This window comes from Phyllostomus discolor, chromosome 13 (assembly GCF_004126475.2).
Source record: "Phyllostomus discolor isolate MPI-MPIP mPhyDis1 chromosome 13, mPhyDis1.pri.v3, whole genome shotgun sequence".
Classification (NCBI taxonomy): Eukaryota; Metazoa; Chordata; class Mammalia; order Chiroptera; family Phyllostomidae; genus Phyllostomus; species Phyllostomus discolor.
In genome coordinates, this window is record NC_040915.2 from 5,870,663 (window position 1) to 5,891,984 (window position 21,322).

The following is a 21,322-nucleotide window of genomic DNA, read 5'->3' on the forward strand; positions in this document are numbered from 1 at the left end:
ACTTTATTCTTTTGCATGTGAATATCTAGTTGTCTTCAAATCATTTTTGTTCTTTTTTGGCATCTTTTATTTACTCAGCAAAGTAACTATTTGTAACTTTAAAATGTGTGCATGGGGGTGTAAGCCTGTAGTTTTGGACACTCGAGTTTCCTAAACAACAGACTTCCACAGTCCACCTACATCTAACTTATTTAAGACAAAACTAGACATATTAGGCAATTATGGCTCTACTTTTATGTTTCTTAAAATAACTGAATTTCTCCTATTTTCAAGGTATTACTAGTCTTTCCATTAATTGTATAAATACCCCATGAAAGAAAGTAATCTATTTAAAATAGCAAACAATGTTTAATGCAAAATACTCAAAAGTATATTTAAATAAGTCACAGCAGATATAAATAAGGTAGAAAAGACCAACTGTTTTGAATGATTATACACATAAGAAAAATCCACATATTCTATTTGGGAGCTTACAAATAATCTAAGCTCTCTTGAAAAAAATATACTTGGTGCATATTCTTTCTAAACTGTTAATCAACTTTTAAACCTCCTTCAGAAACAACTAAATATTCTGAGAAAGCTCAGACCCTGCCATGTGCCTGGCACGCTTCCTGAGTTACGGGCTCTACCAGAGCCTGGTTTCAGCTGCGTCTCTTAAGTCTCCCACCCACGTTTCCCTCGCTGTCCCGTCACAGCAGCTACACAGCGATACATTAACACTGGTTCATTCTTTTTTAAAGTGAATCGAATTGTATCAAAATAAAATAAACATTTACCACTTGCAAAAGGTTTTATGAATAAAATTTAAAGGTCAAAATCACTTTCATGCTTTTTAGTTTTATAAAACCAACCTTATCCCTTAAGCTGTCAATTTTAAACCATTCCAAAAGTTTGATCCCAACATCCAAAGGGCTTGGAAGAAATGTCCTATAAGTTAATAGAAAATCTTCTATGTAAGTTGGGTCCACAATGGAATGCTCTTCTATTAAATGCATGATGAGACGCTCAGGTGTGGCCTAAAAATCCAAGCATAGAAAAGATGAGAAAATAAACAAATAGCTCAAAACCCAAAGAACTCCTATTAATCACTTTTCTTTGTAGCCACTCTATTAGACAAGTCCTCAAAGAGCTTCGCCTTTAAAATACTCGCACTGGAGTTCAACAGTCTCCACAGGTTGTAATGCCTCAGCACCCAGAGGGTGAGAGAGAGACAAGGCAGGGGAATAAAGGTTCGCTTGGCTGTATGTTTTTATTGGCATTTCCTCACAGCAGGGCTTCTGACATTCACTGACTGACCCCCGGCGTGGACTGTCCTTTCCAATTCTACTGCAAGGGAAAGTGCGATGCTGACTGTCTCAGGGAAAGGAAGGAAAGGTGAGAGTTAAAGAAAAACAACAACAAACCTCCCTCCAAATTTAATCATATTCCAGATTTTCTTCTGCCTGCCTCTGACTAGAGAAACAACACACCCGTTCAGCAGAGCATGCTTTACTGTTACTTCCCAGAATAGAAGTTTCCTCTTCTATGGCTTCTCCATGCTAGCTCACCATCTTTAGAGGAACCAGAAGTCCTAAAGAGTTTTTACATTAATTCAGAGTTTTAACTGCTTGCCTGCCTTCAAGTTTATAAAAAGAAATATAAACAACATTTACCTACTGCTCATCTCTGAGGTTCAAAATCAATGTTAAAACTTATTACCTTTGCAAGCCTTTTCAAAAGTGGGTACACCGAACAAATACAGAAATAAATAAGATGTTAAGCCAAGTATAAAAACCAACTGCTACCCGCTACCTCAAATTTCAATTTGCTTCATTCATCCAAACAATTCATGGCTCAGAAAAGCTGTATAGAAAACATACACTAATACTAACAATGTGCGTATCTAAGAATTCACTTTTTAAAAAAGGCAGGTACCCACTGCCAACAATGTATATAAAGCATTCCTCTAGCAGGGAGTCACAAGTAAAGGCTCTTCATGGAACCTATTCGAGATATATAGGACCAGGCACCACAAACGCTCTTCCTGGTCTTCTCCACCCTCCAAACACTCTGGAAGTACCAAACTGGGTTGATCAGTTAGTCTTTTAGACCATCACAATTTGAAGTCACTAAATCTGGTTCTCAGGTCAGGTGTGGCAAAGTCGTGGTGGAATGAGCAACATGTTAAAGAAAGGCCATTATTCCAATTGGCTAAATCAGCATGTTTCAACCAGCATACTTGAATGGTTTTTAAAACACCAATCCTGACGATTTAGTCAGGGGCCTGACCTCTTTGCCCTCAGATTGTCAAATTAAAAAAAATGACAACAGCCAACACAACAACAGCCATCCAGTGTGAATAAACTGAAGTATACCTATTTTTGTCAGATCAGCAAAAAACTATATATATTTTTGGTGTGCCCACAGATTCTAATTAGTTTAGGTGGGTGCCATGAGATGAAAAAGTTGAAAATCGCTGGGCTAAATCACTGTGGCAGGACACCCATGGAGATGTGAAGATAAGCCCCAGAGTCACTCGAAGGCCCATCAATGGGGTGCACATTAGCATCCACTAAGGGGGGTGCTGGGGCCAGGGGGTGCAGAGTTCGCAGGGGAAGGGCATAGCTGCATGCAGAGACTGGCTACAATGAGCAAATAAGTAACTACACAGCGCATAAAAAGAGCCACTGTCTGGGAAGATATTTATAAATATGGAAAGGAAAGCCTTGAAAAAAATGTGGTATAGTAATGAAATTGGTAGTATCAGTACGAACTCAACGATAGTTAGATAGATGGCTAGATGTTTGAAAGCTACAGATGTGTGTGCATTTACAGTTAACACATTTCCTAGCTGTCTGAGGAGAGGCTCCAGAAATCCACTAAGCACTCTGTATCTTCACCAATGTTTCATTATGCCTTTATGGGCGGGTCCTGTTGTTTTCTGTTGTGTTTCAGAAATACTGTTATCTTCGATGAAATTAACTCCCATTATCAATGGATCGTTAAAAGAATTTAAGAAGAAAAACTTTGACCAGTATATCCTAAAATAACTTCCTATCCATACTGATATTAAACAGCAATGCCACTCTTCTTCATTAAAATGTGTAAAAACCAGCTCAGGAAAAGGCAGAAAGAACCCAGATAGTCATTTAAATTACACTTCAAAGTCATTGAAGCACCTTGTACCACTCAAAAACTGGTTTGAAGCCCTCTGGTCAAGATGAAAGCCTCACCCCATCAGTGACGAGAGTTACAGTAAGTAAAACACCCACCTTGATGACAATGTGTCCTTTCCTGGTTCCGCTGCGGTCCAGTTCGCGGTGCTCGTGCACCATAACAATTTCTCCCTCTTCCTCAACTTTATGGGTATTTTTTTCCACATGATTTAAAATTCTCCAGTAGTCCTGCTGAGCGATGCAGACGAACTGCCCAAGAACGACATGGGGACAACCAAGGAATCTATAGTACATGAACACATCACTGCGCACTAAGGCGAGCACAGAGGTAAGAAAGCCAAGGCATCAGTTCTCTTTTGTTCAAATCCCTTTGATCCGTAACAAAAATCAAGATGAAATAAATAATCATGCACAGAGAGACGAAGAAGTTTTGATCTGAATGGTGCTCTAAAAGGAGAAGTGAAAAACCACTCTCAAAACTGACTCTATGCAAAGAAAACATAAGGCGGGAGTTAGAAACCACTCACAAGTTCCTACTACCTTTCCTTCATTTTCACAAAGGAAAAGGAGTCAGCTGGCTAGTATCAGAGAGGAAATTTCACAAGCCAACATTCATTTGTTACATGCTCTTTTAAAAGTTCACAGTTTGTTCAGTTTCACAAACGTGTAGATACAAAATCTAATTTCCTTTATTAACCCTGAGCTTTTGAACCTGCAATTCTCAAAGACATTTTACTTTAAAGGAAGGAAAAACAGGCCCAGCCATTTTAAGTCAACAAACGAGAGTGCCCGACCAAAGAGATCGGCTTACCTGACAATCATCCACTTTGGTCCTCACCACTCCATTCATGTACTGCTTATCCAGAGTGGGAGTAATTCCAAAACTATTGCCCATAAAGAGATTTTCGACTTTTCCATCTGAATGCTGATTTCTACAGTGCCATTTAAAATAAACATACCATGAGTCAAGCTATAGAGAAAAAGACAGGTTTTAAGAATCATTTTTTAAAAAATGTAGTTATATGTTAACTTTGAAAATAATAAATCAATATATAGAACTTGTATAATTAAAATAAAGAGATACTCTCATTATACCACTAAATACTGTCAGTAACACCTACTGCCCATCCTATGCAAACCACTGAAGCCTAATTTACTCTTTCCGCTTTTAGTCACCAGGTGAGTTCTGAGACTTCCATAACTGACCAAATAAGGTAATGGTTAAGACCACAAGGTCTTGGAATCTGAGTCCAGACCCTGACACTGACTAGCTGAGTGACCTTAAGCAAGGTATTTACCTCTCTGGGCCTGTTTCGCTGTTGCTAAAATGGGCAAAACAGTACCTATCACGAACGTTTTGTATTCATTGAAGTTTACAAATTAATTGCTTGGAACAATGCCTGGTACACGGCAAGCACCCAAAAGTGGGGGGGGGGGGGGTTGCGGGGGGAGAAGATAGCTAGCGATTAACAGAAAGACGAATAAAAGACTAAATTTTAAGACATATCTAATAGGACAGTGTTCAAAGTTTTTCCTAATGTTAAAAAAACACTGCCTTCATTTCTATTAGCAGCATTTAATGTTTGAAGGAGAGATTCTAAAGGTCTACTCTACCAATGAAAGACCACTTTTCTCATTCAGTATCTAAACTTTAACAGTGTTAATGTGACTTAAGGGAAATTTGAATGATTAGTTTCTGAAGGAGAATCACTGGTGGTAATACTTTTTCAAAAGTGTGTTTTTTTCCCTATTCTCTACTTTGAATATAAACTATATTCATGTGGATTACATAAACTGAGGACAAGGACTGTGCCTGGCTCTCCCACCATGATATACTCCCTGTGTCTAAATTAGCACCTGGCACAAAGTAGGCATGTAACAAATTTTTGCCGACAGAACTGTAGAAAATTAATAGAATATAAAAATTTGTAAAAATAGAATACAAAAATTTGTGAAAAATAGAAAATAAAGCTGTTTACACAGTACTTAAAAGTTTACCTCTCTCATGTTTGTATTATTTTATATTATTGAAATACTAAGACTATCCTGCCTTTTAAAAGCATAATTACCATACTCATGTGTTCATCAGAGTTTTTTAGCATATCCTGTGTGCCAGATGTGCTCAAGGGTAAGGGGAGAAAGCATGTAAACAAAGGTCAAGATAACACCTGCTTTCAGAGAATTTCCATCAAACTTTAAAATGACTTGAATACTTCCATAATAATATATGTCATCGCTGTATAATTTAGTTAACCACTGCTTATAATTAAGATAACTTTTGTTGTTTCCAATTTTGGCGTAAGTCTTTGAGTTTTATATTATGTTCAAGGAAAGACACTCAATAAAGGAAATAACAGGTTAGAAACTATTGATACTTTGATGTCCATGTTAAAAATTTCTAAATGACTTTCCAGAGATACTACTGGCAGTATATAATGTTCACTGACTAACTTAATTTTTATTAGTTTGATAAGAAAATTAGTAAAGTACTTCCTAACAGCAATACCTTTCAATTTCGCTGCCTTCGCCCTCTACCAACCCACAAGCCTGCCACTGAGCCTTTCTGAACGTGGAATCACCACAGAAATGCCTCAGCCGACAGGCCACCAGAGGCACCGGTATCAACACAGCTCCTTCAGTCTTTTTTGTTTTTACAAGTATAATATACAGTAGGGTGAGGAGACCTGAGTATATACCTGATAAACATTTAAACAATAATGATGGATATAAACAGGTAGAATTATTAAGAATTTTTAAAAAGTCTTACAACTTAATTTGAGAAGTGAAAACAAATGTGGTTCGATGAAGATTATCTATCAAACATTATTCTCTGAAAGATCCACTGCTAGGAAATCAAAATTAAGACAAAGTACAGAGACCAAAACCAAAAGTAATAACGTATCTCAAGAAATTATAACTATCCCAAACTCGGCATTCATTAAGAAAAATTGTATAAATTTTAAATTAGGACTTATACAAGTTTATGGAAGTGAACTTGTCTAAAAATTGCCTCCCCTACTACACAATGTGTAACATCTACTTGCTAACTCACCTCTTGTCCGTCTTCGAGAATCACGGCTCCAGCCTGTTCCACCACTTCAAAAATCATCACTGAGCAGAGCTCTCTCCTCACACTCATGGTCATGTTTGCAAAAGCAGGGAGCTGGTGCATGAACTCCAGTAACTGTTCTATTGAAACACAGAAATTGTAGTACGGAGACCATCAAGGACTACACTTTAAAGATATCATAAATCTAGAATTCAATGCCTAATGTCCCCATCAACTAGGAATTTATGCTGCTAAAGTAGAGAAACCAAGGCACAAGACAACCGATCTGATTAAACAAAATCAAAATCAAAATCTGGTTTGGTTACCAGATGTACTCCGGCGCACATGAAAACACAGGCACACTGGAAGACACTGGAACGCACAACCGCCAGACTGAGTCAGGAAAACACACGGAGTTAGATGAGGCTGGAGAGTTTGTCTAATTTTCCTAGTCTGAGATGCCGCTCCACGCTGATTAGTACAGTGATGCCCTCTGATCTAACAGATTAGTGAAAAAGCTTCTTGTCCGGTTCTTATTGGGCCAGAGTTTTTAAGAAAAAAATGTTATTGATACATGGCAGTGATTAATTAGAGATAACAATATGAATTCTAGTTCAAGATCTGTCACAGCAACACAAGGTAATTCTCTTTAATTTACCCAACAATGTTGATGAGTGCCTGCCTTAGGCCATTTCTGGTACAAATACTACAGGAGCAATTAAGATAAATATAAGGGAGGGGCACATATATGCAGTCAGCTAAGGGCTGAGACAAAAACAACTGTAAAGTGCTATCCACCTGCAGACAATTGGGCATTAGCTATATTTCAATTTTTTAAAAGCTTTATGAAAACAGCATAGGATATAATGCTTTATCATAAAAAAAATGCACTCTTCAGTTTCCGTCCGGATACTGTTCACAGGAATCTAAACTGCAGACTACTTCACTCTCTGTCATTAGAGTAACCAACAATGTTCAGATTGTACTGAGCTTTACTCACACAGATCAAGACTATTAATATCGGTATTTTCTGATTTGAACAGCAATGTGACTATTACAACAGGGAAATCTAAGACAAAATCTTAAATGAATCATAAAATATATAACGACATTAAGTAATCTCTGCCTTTAAGGACAACATCACCATCTTTAGTATTATACAACCACCTTAAGTATAGTAACTACTTCTGTAAGAAATTGCATAAAGGAAATCCATAGATTAACAAAAAATATGAATATTTTTCAAGCCAGAAGAGTAAAAATAGGATTTTGACAACATAAAACTTGTTTGAAAAGCTAATTCATAGGCATGGGACAATGATGCACTTTTGTTTTAAATGTCTTATGTCATGAGGGGAAAATCACTTTAATGGAATCAAAGCTTTTGTTTTATGAATTTGGGCAGCCAGGATGTGAGTGAGGGCGATCTGACTATGACGTTTTGTCACCCTACTGATCACCAGGGTTGACTCAGTTGATCTGGCAGGCTGAAGAGGTGTCCCTTTCCTCTCTCACAGCTCCATGAACACGCCTCCCAAAGCTAAGCACTTGGTCAAGACGAAACCTTTACCAAGAGAGGAGGACTGTTCTTCAGTTAAGAGCATACAAATACCTAGGCTCCCCTGCTACACCCTCTAAACATGCTCTCAAATTGGGGCAGCCAGACTCAAAGATGGCTCTCAGCGGTTCCTCCCACTTAATATTCCCCTCCCATCTTACATGAGGGTTGCTGTGTGTGACAAACAGGACTTGGAAGAAATAATGAAGTATCACTCTTGAAGCCTGATCCTAAAAGACATTGTGTCACCTGCCTTACTCTCCCTTGGAGTGCTTGCTTTGGGTGAAGCTCACTGCCACATTTAAGCAGCCTCCGGAGAGGTCCACGTAGTGCAGACCTGACTGAGTTCTCGGGCCAAAAGCCATGTAAGTAGTCATGCTGGAAACAGAACCTCTGGCTCAGCCCAGCAAAGCCTCGGAGGACTGCCAACATTCTGATTACGACCTAGTGCCACTGAGCCAGGACCACTCAGCTACACTACTCCTGAATTCCAGACCCACAAAAGGTAGGAGAAAATAAACATGTGTTGTTTTTAAGTCACTAAGTTTTGGGGTAATCTGTTATGCAGCAATATCTAAAAACTGTAAAATTCTTATTGTACACACACACACACACACACATATTTTTTTTTTTACCAATGTCATCATCAGTTTTGTCTGCAGGTTCTTTTTCAAGACATTCACGAACAAGATCTCGCCCGTGCAATGGATCTGTTCGATCAATTTCTTCATCTTCCTCCTCTTCATCTTCAGAATCAACAGGTCCCTCAGGAAGACGGGTTAAATCCACATCTCCTACCTCACTTTCCGTAGCCTACAGAAAGAAATCTCGATCAGTTATCATTTCATGTTATAAAAATTATATGCTCCACAGTGTGAATTAATCAAAACTATCCCTCAATACTAAATATTATACAGAATTAGGCAATACTGTATGTTGTGTCAAAAACAAAATGATACTTATTTATATAAGGTTTCTCTTTGCCTAAAATACAGTCTCATCACTCCACAGTGTGACACCTTGGTGGTAAATCTGATGTGGGGACAATGGTTAGGAGACTCAAACATCACTCTGTTTTAATACCTGTTTTCCAAAAAACACTTGTATTTCCGAAAAGTACATTCCCTAAAACATGAAGTGCATGAAAGATACATTTTACCAACAATCATTTTACAAAGTACTTATTAGTCTCCCCTGGGTGTTGTAAATAAAATATCATTCCTTTATCACTGAGGTTTACAGTCTAGCAGGGCACACCACCATGTAAATTAAGAACAGAAGTATAACACAAGTAAAGAGTAGTACTGAGAAGTGCTAAAACAGACCAATTGTGAATGACTGAACAAATACTGGTAATTTCCCAATAACTTTCTTGAATCTAACATTGTATCAAGAAGAGCAGAGATTATTCTAACCAGTCTTTAATGTAAACTTATGTTTACAACTTCAACACTGGAAATATTAGTCTCATATACTTGTAAAGGAACTAAGGCTTTAAAATAACTATACAAATAAAAGAAAAATTTACCCTTTGTGACAGTATGGATGGACCTAGAGAACATTATGGTAAGTGAAATAAGCCAGTCAGAGAAAGACAACTACCATATGATTTCATTATACGTGGAATCTAATGAACAAACTGAACTAACAAGGAAAATGGGGACAGACTCATAGATAGAGAGCAGGCTGACAGCTAGTGACGAGGGGAGGTTAGGGAGTGGAGGGACTGAGCAAAAAGGAAAAAGGACTCATGGACATGGACGACAGTGTGGTGACTGCTGGGCGAAGTTGGGTGTAAGGGGACCAAATGGTAATGGAAAAATACAATAAAGATTAAAGAACTGTAAATATAAATACAGGGTTGGCCAAAACGTTCGTTTAGTTTCTCCAATAAAATAGAAGACACTTTTACCAATAACTTTATTGATTTGGATATTTTGAGTATGTTGGCTATCTCCCACACAGTATAACGTTGACTGTTCTCAATTAATGTCTTGATTTGATTGCTATCAATTTCAACTGGTCTACCTGACCTTGGAGCATCGTCCAGTGAAAAATCTCTAGCACAGAACTTTACAAACTACTTTTGACACATTCAATCAGTCATAGCACCTTCTCCATACAATGCAAAATCTTTTTTTTGCATCTCAGTTGTGTTTTACCTTTCTTGAAATGATAAAGCATAATATGTCAAAATGTTGCATATCTTCTTCCATCTTCAATACTAAAATGACTACACAAAAATTCACCAATTTTGGTTAAGTTTTTTTTAAATGCATGCTGATATGACAGCTGTCATAATGCAATCTAACAAAATTGTAACTAAGTGCTACTAGGGCCATCATACAGAAAAAAACAAAAGAACTTTGTCAGTATAATTCATTGAAAATACTGAAGATATCTTTTAGGAAATAAAATTTGTCTTGAAGTGGATTAGTTGGCAATATTTCTAAATATTATACTCATTTAATATATATTAAAAAGCATGAATACCGGCAGCAGTCATGGAAAAAAAGAAACTGAACACTATCTTCAAATATTTATTTCAGTCTCATCTCCTATACTGAATATTTACTAGTTTTGTCTGCCCAGAAGAGGATATTGCTTCTTTTAAGGAATTCCTGTTCTCCAACTTAACCCAGAGATTACAGTGGGGGGCAGTGCCCTGCCCCTGGCTATGTAAACTAAAATAGAAAGGCCTCTTCTCTGGATTTTTATAACTGAAGTTGAGGGGCAGAGTGTCCTTTTTCCTCTGGTCCCCGAATCTGAAGAATGTGATGCAGAGCAGCCTATAGCCACATGGGAAAGGCTTTCTGTGGTGGGAGAAAATGGAACTAATAGGCAGAGAGAGGGGCAGGGGAACTGGAAGTACACTGAAAGAGGCAGACACAGGAAGACAGAGACAGACAGAAAAGACACAGATCAACAAAGCAATAGAAATAGAGCACGCAGGACAAAGACAGAAAGGGCATTAGCACAAAGGGCGTCTGTGACAGAAAGTATCACAGGAGACAGGCGGAGCAGGCAAGCCGCAGGGGGCCCAAGGATAAGAGACAGACCACAGACACCTGCAAGCATCCAGGCTCCCTGAGACCAGAACTGCCTCTGCTTTCTCTGTGGGTCAATAAATTACCCTTTCTGGCTGTTGTTAATTCAAGTTAAGACTGATACCCACAAAAGAGACCCACTAATTTGTTTTCTAAGATCCTATTTTATACTTCCTTTGGATTTCTGCACAGCTTTAAGTAACAGAATGAATACCGAACTTAAGATCTGTTAAGATTGGACAACATAGGATAATATAGGAGCAACCCTACCTCATGACTAGTATGCTCTCCTAAGTTATTTTTTGGCTATGAAACTTCAGAGTTTTAATGGAGGGTATTTCTGAGTAATATATCTTCAGAATTACAAACCTGCTAGTAGATTATAATCCTTTTACAAAGACAGTAGTTTTAATTTAAACATGTATACATGCTAAAATGACGTCTCCAAAAACCTAACTTACAAACAGTGATTGTGAATCCAAAGAACTAGTGTTAGAAAAAACCCACTACAGCAATATTTTCTACACAATTTAATTTTTTAAAATATAGAAGCTCATCCCTGCAATAGCCTTTTTCTACTTTATAAATTCTTGAGGATAATCTACCATGTAAATTTGGGTTCTTAAACCACCCTGCCCTCAACTCAGTCTTGGGTTTCCATCCCCCGACCCTGACTATTTCAACCTAGTCTCACTTCTCACCTTTTAGATTAAGTTGAATAAAAAGATGATGGCCCTGGCTGGTATAGCTCAGTGGATTGAGCACCGGCCTGTGAATCAAAGGGTCACAGGTTCGATTCCCAGTCAGGGCACATGCCTGGGTGTGGGCCAGGTCCCTGACTGGGGGCATGTGAGAGGCAACCACACACTGATGTTTCTCTCCCTTTCTCTCTCTCTTCCCCTCTCTCTAAAAATAAATAAATAAATAAAAAGTGATGGCTCATAACAAAAAGACAAGAGCAATCCAGTCACCTGGACACCAGGGAAGGCTTATCGTCACCTACCTGGGAAGTGAAGACAGTTAAGGAAACAGCGCTTTAGAAGTCAACAGGGAGGTACTGGGAGAAGGCTGCTAAAAGAACTCTCTTAGGAAATGTTGTAGGCCATGAGCAAAGATTTTAATCTATCCTTACAACTGTCTTCTCTTACCCGTATTTTTTCAAAGTAGGATACCAAGAAAAAAAAGCTGAATACAATTAGTTATGAGGACATACCAAACTGTTCAAATGTTAAGAGTGTAACAAAACAAAGATGGTGCCAAAAAAGATTTAGTAATAATAATAATTTTTAAAAAAATGGTTGCCAAAAACATGCCAGGAAATTTTAAAAAGTTGGTAATTTTAAAAAAATTACATAGAGTTATGTAGCTAGAGTCCACAGTCTGATTCTCTGGCTAAATGAAGGCAAGCCAGGTCTTCAGGTAAAGGCAGATATGATGGCCACCAGGAATGGTGCTCACTGAGCGATGCTTCTGAGAATGCAGTTCCTGGGCAGAAAGTTTAATTCTCTAGTAGCTAGATAAGAATTTTTAAAAATGCACCCACAATGTCCAGCATACAATAAAAACTCACTAGATACTTGAAGAAGCAGGGAAATGTGATCTATAACCAGTAGAAAAATCAATCAATACAAACAGGCCCAGGAATGATAGAGATGATGGAATTAGGAGAACTTCTAACATTTATTATTAAGAAGTTCAAGGATTTAAAAGAAAATACAAACATAATTAGGGAAAAATGAGACATCTCAAAGTTATGCACACTGTATGAAGTGTGAATTTGAAGAAGGGCAATCAAAAATAGCAAAAAGGAAGCAGACAGGGGGAAAAAAGCCAAAAAGAAAATTCAACAGAGCCTCAGAGATGCATATGATAATATCACAAGTTGTTACAAGAAAGGTAGGTCAAAGGTATGTATGCCATACTCATTAAGGCAGGCAACACACAAGATGAGAGCCCTGGCCTTTCAACTACTTTATCTTGGTACATGGTATACAGCAGACCATCAGGGAGATTATACTAATGAAGGAAGTAAAAAAAAAAAGTATACTGGTGAAAGGAATAATAAAACAAATATTAAACTTCTTGTGTTTTCCCTTTCCTACAGTATGAACATATATGAGTAATATATGAATGCATATGAAATAAATGTAATTTGGTGAGGTAGATGGTAAGAGAGATTTTCTGATGACTTGGCAGTCCCCAACTAAACCAACAGAGCATTTCCTTTTGTTGTTTGCATCCAGATAAACATGAAGCTACAATAAGGGGAACTACAGGTTAGAAAAAAAAAGTTACACAAACAGAAATCACATTTTCTAATTTACAGCACATATTAAGCCAGAATCTTGGGCTTTCAGCGTTTCTATCTTCTGCACTGCTATTTTCAGTATTTCACTCAAACTTTTTCATGGACCACCTCATCCTCATGTTTCTTCTTTGTCTTTCTGGTCAGGGTAGGAATTCTGTGAAATGAATCCTTCACAATAGCACTGTCCAGGCTCGACCATTCCAAAATTTCTACAACAGGACAGGCAGGCGAAATAAAGCCTCCTTTGCCCAGGATAACCAAGCTTTAGTTAGTAGTGAGTCTTGAAAACAATATTGGTTTCTGCCTACAAATGCAATTCAACTAAAACAAACAAACAAAAAAGCCTAGATTACTTCCTAAGAGCCAAAACTGTTCTCAACTCAGCATGGGATACACAAGAAACAAAATTCTGCCCTCTACAAATATACTATGATAAAAAATGTCAAGTGTATATGCAACGTGACTGTACCAAACAACAGAATGGAAAGAGACATGACACACAGGAAAACTGCTGTGGGGTTCCCAGATGTGTGAGAGAGAGTCAAGATGTCATCTAAGCCAGCAGTCCTCAATGTTTTTGGCACCAGGGACCGATTTTGTGGAAGACAATTTTTCCTCATACCAGGGTATGGGGTCGGGGAGACAGGAGGTGGAGCTCAGGCAGTAATGTGAAGCCATCCATGGATGGGGGCGGGTTGGGGGCCCCTGATCTGGGTGGAGCTGCTGGCAGAGCAGTGTGACCGAAGCCTTGCTAGGAAAGGGCAAACACAGTCATGGAATAGACGTTATGTGTTAGTCATGGACCGGAATCTATAATGTGCAAGTGGAGAACACTGGAATACAAAACCAGATTTGCAGATTGTGCTGAGAAGGGAAAGACCTGGAACTGGAATACAAATTTGAAATGAAGAATGTGAATCAGGTAACTGTGAAACACTGAAGCTTTTTAAATGAAGGAGTAAAAGCCCTGTTTTTTGTATTTGAATTTATTTCAAATACAAGTTTTAAAAAAATAAAGATAATAGGTTTTAACTAGGACATGGATATTTTTAACAGAAACACTGAGGACAAGGGGAAGAAAATGTGTGGTTGGCCAAGCAAGATGAGGTGTCAAACAAACATCCCAGGGACACGTGGCACCAGAGGCTGGAAAGACAGGGCAGCAGAGCTCTGAATTAGTAGTAATGCTGTGAAGTGACACCTGAATCCATCGCTGGGATTTTCAGAAGCATGCTTACCTCTTACATACAAGCAAAAATTGTAGGTGGGGCATAAATGTGTGCCTCGGGTTATTTAAAAGCACAGTCACGTGTCACTGAAAGACAGGGGTTTGCTCTGAAAAAAGGGAGGTGATCTGGTCCTCAGGCGGTCACACAGTGCACTCACACACGCAGACCTGCAGGCGCAGCCTACCACACTCGGCCTGCATGGGACAGCCCACTGCTCCCTGGGCTCAGGCCTGCGCAGCACGTTACTGCACTGAGTATGGCAGGCAACTGTAAGATGATGCTAGATACTGTTGTTTGGGTATCTAAACTTAGCTGAAAGTAGAAAAAGTACAGTAAAAACACGACGTAAGTGTGTGCGCACACACACTGAAGAGTGCTGAAGGAGGACTATGGGAGGAAACACCACTGGGGAGAGAGCAGTCCCTGGCGGGGAGTGGGGGAGGGAGGGAGGGAAAGAAGTGAAGGAACAGAAAGGGACGGCAAAGATGGAAAGAGATCTGGAAGATAATGCTCAAGAGCAGAAATAACAGAAGGGAGGGGAAGTATAGGCAGAGGGGGAAAGCGGGGGAAAGGGGAGGACAGAGGAGGAGGAACTGGACTGGGAGGAAAGACAAAGAGATATGGAGGGAAGAGAAGTGAGTTAGTGCTCCACGGTGTGAGTGCTTGTGCCTATGTGCAGGCGTGGCCTAAAGCGCACCCCTCCTCCCCAGCCCTCTCCCCTGGCTCCCCTGCCGACTCTGGGTGGGCACAGGGCGAGTAGAGAGCATGGTGGGCTTCCTCCTTAACTTAAATCACCTGGACCCACCTTTTCTTTCTATATCATAAATGTTATGTGGTGCAAGACTGTAAGTTAGTGAAAAGACAAGTGCTTCAGTTCAAAAACCCACATGTCTCAATGTCCCAGCTCTTGGACAGGACTGAAATAAATAGAAAAAGGAACCTAGAAAGAAGCACTCCTATTTTGTTTAAGCATTGTTTCAGAATACATAGAATATTTGACTCAAGAACATTTGAACATATAAATGCATACTTTTAGCTACATTTTAGGGTGATCTGATTAAAAACATATTCACACCAAAACCATTACTTGCCTTTTTTTCCCCAGACTGTGGTAACTGCTTTATTTGAAGTTTCTTTGAGAACCAAAGGCTTTTATTTTTAAACCGGAAGACACGAGAACTCCCAAGAAGGAAATGCACAGGAGTACAGCCACATGTCTGGCCATAGGGAATGGTGTAAATAGCTTTCCTGTTAAGAACTGCTGTCAGGATGACTCCTCTCTTTTCACCCCAACCCTCCAAATTAAAAACACTTGCACTCCTTTACAAGGCTCTGCTTCTACAGTTACAAGCTATGACTGGGTTGGATGTCCACTTTTAAAATCTCCCAAATGCTGAGAATTTGGATAACCAGACAAAGCCCTTTAACTGCTGCCGGCCAAGGTATACAAAATGGGAACACACTCCTGTAACTAAAGATTTAACAGGTATCTCAAGAAGGCCTAAAGTCAGGAAAAGACTAAGGGTACAATACTGATTGTGAAGCTTTTTTCTTCCCTGTGTTTTAGTCCTGAGGATCTGACTGCACATATACAATTTGGTTGGTTATCCATTTTTTTTTGCTGATCTGGGTTTTTTATTGTAGTCTAGATTTTTTGCATTTTGGGGGATATATTTTATCAATCTATTATTTTTGTTCTTATTCCTTTTACCCTTTACTAATCATCCCTTTAATCTTTTCCCACAATTTTATTCAACTTTTGTTTAACCGTACACCCTATTTATATCCTCTTTAAAATTTGTTAAATTCAGAAATAATAACGTTCATTGAGAAACACATGAACATTGAGAAACACATGAACATGACAAAAGCTTAAGGACATAATAAAAAGTACCCACAAACCTACCACCAGTAGGTAAACATTGCTACCATTTGCTCCTCTTGGATTCAGATTTGCATTCCATGTATACGAATACAAAACACATGTAAGTATGAGTGCACAAATATTTACTTAAAGATTCTGATTTATTTTCCTTCTGTTTTTCTCTCTGTTGGTTTGCTTGTTTTAATCTTTATACTGAGTCTATCCTTTGGCTATTGTCCTACGCTTAACTAAAGCCTCAACCTGAAAATTCTTACCTGTTTTGGCTATTCTTAAAATATTTTTCTTACATTTTTACATATTTGACTTTGGTATTTTGATAATTTTCTCTTTAAATTCCTGAATTCCTGTTTTCATTCTAGAATTTCATTGTTTTTGCTCCTTTTATCTGTTCACACTCTCCCTAAATTCACTAAGGTTTACTTTTATCTTATTGGTTACTTTGTAAGTTTCACTGTGCTATCATTTAAATGTATGAGTCCACTTATAGGACACTCTGGAAAATGCAAAGCTTTAAGGGCAGAAAACACTGGTGGTTGCCAGGGGCTGGGGCTCAGGAGAAAGAAGGGACCATCTACAAAAGGGCATAAAATACTTTCTGAGGTGATGGAAATGTTCTGTCTTTATGGCTGCTATACAAAAGAGGATGAATTTTATTAGATGTAAATTACATCTCAGTTAACATCAAACATATGTACACAAACACAATTAATGCTACAGGATGCAGAACTGATAGGATGTGATGCTGAATGTGATGGCCAAGGGAGGAGAGCCAATGGTGACGTCCAGGTTTCGGGGACATGAAAAGGCATCTTCTTCCCTATGTAATGGAGGTATTCCTTTGACATTCAGAACAGCTGGCAAAGATACCTGTCCACAGTTTAATCCAGTATTAAATGAAACTCTTAAAAGTTGGAATGATGTGTAGAGGGTGCTAATGAGGAAGTAAAACAAATGGAAGGCTGGAGCAGGTCAGCCACTTACAAGGCCATGGTCCTGTTGCAAAAGGCCTCCAACCATACCAGTAGGTGTACTCCAGCCCCAGCTTCAGGTGGGCAAGCTGGCAGGTGAGCATCCTGTAGATGCTAATGTAAGTGCAATGCTGCAGAATCTCCTCTATGATCTTGCCAAAGATAACCGTGTGCAGCCCTTCACTAGTTCACAGAAAAGTATAGTGACCTGGAATCTCAATCTACGTGATACCCTCTTATCCCTTTTCTCAGTCATCCAGGGTTCTGTTCCTTGCTCCAAAAAGGTGACCATATCTGGCTTAGAAATGGATATGCGAGTGAGACTAGGTTATCTATAGTCTGTAGAGATGTGGTTAACACCACATCTCTGCTGTAGAATCTCTTCTACCAAGGTCCAGACAATCCCACTTATCCTGGGAGAAATCTATAGCCACATCCCTGAACTTCATCAATGCAGGGTCACTCTTCCTCAAAGTTCTTCTCTAGAAAAAAACACAGAATCCAGAGAAGACAGGACTCTACTTTGACTTTGAGGTGTGCAATGACTGTTATTTCTTCCCTAAGATGATACTTCTGGGGAAGGGCAGAATGCATGGAGTCCAACAACTAAGCAAACACACAGTAAGTGCTCCCAGAGCCATGTATTATATTTAACTTTACTTTAAAAATATTTCCTGTTGTGTCTACTAGAAATTGGTGAACAGGGAGAATTCTTTACTCCATCTATTACAAACGTCAGGTGGGGTGATGGTGATTGCCAGAGCAAAGACTCTGTGCAGAAGACCATGCACAAACCCAACATGGGGGCTTTCTCCATCCCGCATCTGCCTACAAACCTCCCTTAACAAAGGAATGCTGGTTTTCTTAAAATATCTGAATCTGGGTAACTCGGCAGAACCACAGTCTGAAAAGTTTTCCTCAGACGATTCTATTTCAATAGATCGGTACTATACCGCAGCCACTGATGATCGCATGCGGCTGCTGGGCACTTGAACTGTGGCTAGTCTGAATTGAGATGTTGCTGTCAGTTTAAATACACTGATTACTGATGACTTAGTATAAAAAAATAAAGTAACTCACTCATAATTTTACAGTACTGATTACATGTTAAAATGATACTATTTGGATCTATTGTGCTAAATAAAATATATTACTAAAATTCATTTTACCTATTGCCTTTTTTAATGTCGCTACTAGAAAATTTAATACAGCCTTTACAATACAAAAGCAACTCTGATTTTCTTGATGACTTTACTTATAGAAGACTTACACAGTCATAATAAAAACCTGCCTTGCCCTGGCTGGCATAGCTCAGTGGATTGAGCGCGGGCTGGGAACTAAAGTGTCCCAGGTTCGATTCCCAGCCAGGGTACATTCCTGGGTTGCAGGCCATACCCCCAGCAACCACACATTGATGTTTCTCTCTCTCTCTCCCCCCCCCTTCCCTCCCTAAAAATGGATGAATAAAATCTTAAAAAAAAAAAAAAAGATCATTTAAAAAAACTTTAAAAAAAACCCTGCCTTTTCATAAGTTTATGTTCAACTGAACATAAATTCAGTTGTTTAATAACTAATTTTTTTACCAAGGCAAGCATTACATGGATTCTCCTGGATACAAGAAATTAAAAAGAACACTAGGTTCATACATTGTTGGACCATATGTAATCACCCTCCAAAGACAGATCATCTCTTTAATTAGGCTTGCGAATTGGACAGTAATTTGTAAATTGGACATTTTCCCAAAAACCTTATGCCTGAAATTCAGACCTTACTTAAAGACATGTGACCACCTATGGCCCAAGCGCAGGACACTCGGCAGAACACTCGACACACAACCCCCCAAGCTGTTACCTGATAGATATCAGACAAACTGCTGCTCCCAGAGTCACTGGCGATGCTACAGCCAGACTGACTGGAGGACACGTGAGTCACCTGTGGGTGAGCGCTGTCTGCAATGTGCATCTTTGTAAGATCAGCTGGAAGCTGCAGAAGAAAAATAATTTAAGATATTCTAAATATCAAACTTCACCTTTATAAGAGTTCATGACACAATGTTAACTTCTCCAACAAATTTTTGTCTTATGTGTATTACTGTGCAACTTCATTTCTAAGCTAAATTCTCTATTCTTAGGAAAACTCCTAGGAAATGATAACCGAATTAGTACTCTGATACTATTAGGCAAACCTACTGTGAAAGCCCACTTCACAGTAATATTTTAGAATTTTCAAAAAAGACTACCATCAGTAGCAGCATTTCGGAGGAAAAGCCTGCCCCACCACCAAATCGGCCATTCCCACCAGAAAGGGAAGGAATGCTGCTATGCACCTGCGTGCACACACACCAGTGCAAAACTGTGGCCGACACCAGTAAAACGGCAGCATCTTGGATTAAAGCACAATATCCCATGACCACAGTGCAAATAAGGTAGAAACAAGTAAAAAAAAACCCCGATAACATAGAAAATGATCATGTACTAGGAAATTATAAAACAGACCTCTTAATAGTCCACAGGTCAATGAAGCTAATGCTTGGAAGTCAGCAAATATTTAACCAGAAAATTGAAATGCTATATATTAGAACCTATGGAATAAGCTAAAGCTATAGTTAGAGGACATTTTATAGCTCTACTATGTGTATTTAAAGAGGCAGCAGAAAATCAATGTGCTCACTATAACTGTTTACAATAACCATAACTGGTTACAATTAAAAACTAATATTGATGGAGTATGTCTCAGCTCAAAGAACTTTCTCCCACTTTGTTTCTAGTGTTTAGATACAAAGGAAAAAATATCATGTAGGAAAAAAGTAGATGGAAAGGCAAAGACTGAAAATAGTTCTAAAATGTCAGACATTTGGTTGTGATGTCAGAGGTGAGATTTTCTATAGACATTCTATACTCCAAGATGCCCACAGAGATAAAGTCAAGGAGAAGAAGGTCATCCATACAAGTAACACAATGAACCAAAGGCAGAAGAGCAAGTCTGCAAACTGGCTTGGAAATGATACTTGTAACATACTGAGCAATCTCTACCCTACTAGACCCTAAAAGGCAGGCATTATTATTCTCTCTAGTTTACTGATGAGAAACCAAGGCACTAGGACTGGCAACTTGCCCTAAATCTCACACTCAAGCAAGTAGTGGAGTTAAAATTCAGACTCAGATCTATCCGATTCTAGGACTCTCCACTGAACTCAACTTTGTGCCAGGAACTCTGCTGGCAACATAGTGATGAAAACGATGGGTTCTACCTACCTGTACTGCACTGGGAGCTCAGTACAAGTGGAGAGTGGGCACAGATGTACAAGCATGTACCATCTAATGGAAACAATGATGGTGAACATGCAGCTAACATTTGAGTACTCACCATGTGTCCCAAATATGTAAAGTGTTGAAAATATATTTCTAGGTGAAGGAGAAAAGTTGGTCCAAAAGTAATTTCAGCTTTATCTACAATATCTAGCTGAAACATTTAATTTTCATGTGGAGGAAGCATTCCTCTATTATACAAATAATTTGAAATATTTTCAAAACTAAAAACATATACACATACACATATTTGGGAGAAAATTTTTCTTTTACCTTCTCTTTTAAAAATGGCCACAGAAACTGGAATGTATTGCAATTCTGTAACCCTTAGCAACTATACACACAGTACATATTCTATGAAGTGTGTCTGGAAAAAATTCAACTATTCTTAATATGGATCCACCACTATTTGTTTAGCATTTAACTACTGAAGTATATTAGGGTTGCTTTCAGTTTTTGACTATTTTTTTACTAGCATTGTTATAAACATCTGTGTACAAATATTTACATGGACATACACTTTCATTTCTCTGGAGTAAATACATATGAATAGAATGGCTGGATTATAAGTCTTAAGGTGGACAATAGACTTTTACTTATTTTGGATATACAAGGTCTTTCTGAAAAAAGCCCAGCCACTGTTAATTTAACAAGAACGGTTTGTGTGACATCAATGTAACCTGGCAGCTGAGGCGACTGGACTGGAATGCGCATGTGTGAACAATGACGACTTCATTATACTAGTTGGTGGGGGTGGTAGACACTGTTGAGTGAGCATGTGTACTGTGTGGCTGGCGCACTCAAGATGACTGAGC

At 38.7% G+C, this 21,322-nt stretch overlaps 1 protein-coding gene across 3 annotated transcripts in view; it reads right to left on the bottom strand.

Moving 5' to 3' along the window:
• Positions 1–21,322, bottom strand: part of RAPGEF6 (Rap guanine nucleotide exchange factor 6) — a 206,080-nt gene that overhangs the window by 94,399 nt on the left and 90,359 nt on the right. For all 3 annotated transcript variants that reach the window (XM_028527512.2, XM_036014843.1, XM_028527513.2), the window contains exons 7-9: positions 19,051–19,182; positions 8,398–8,575; positions 6,208–6,344 (exon numbers count right to left, since the gene is read on the bottom strand). In XM_028527512.2, coding sequence (XP_028383313.1) covers positions 6,208–6,344; positions 8,398–8,575; positions 19,051–19,182 — 447 coding nt within the window. The remainder of the gene's footprint in view (positions 1–6,207; positions 6,345–8,397; positions 8,576–19,050; positions 19,183–21,322) is intronic.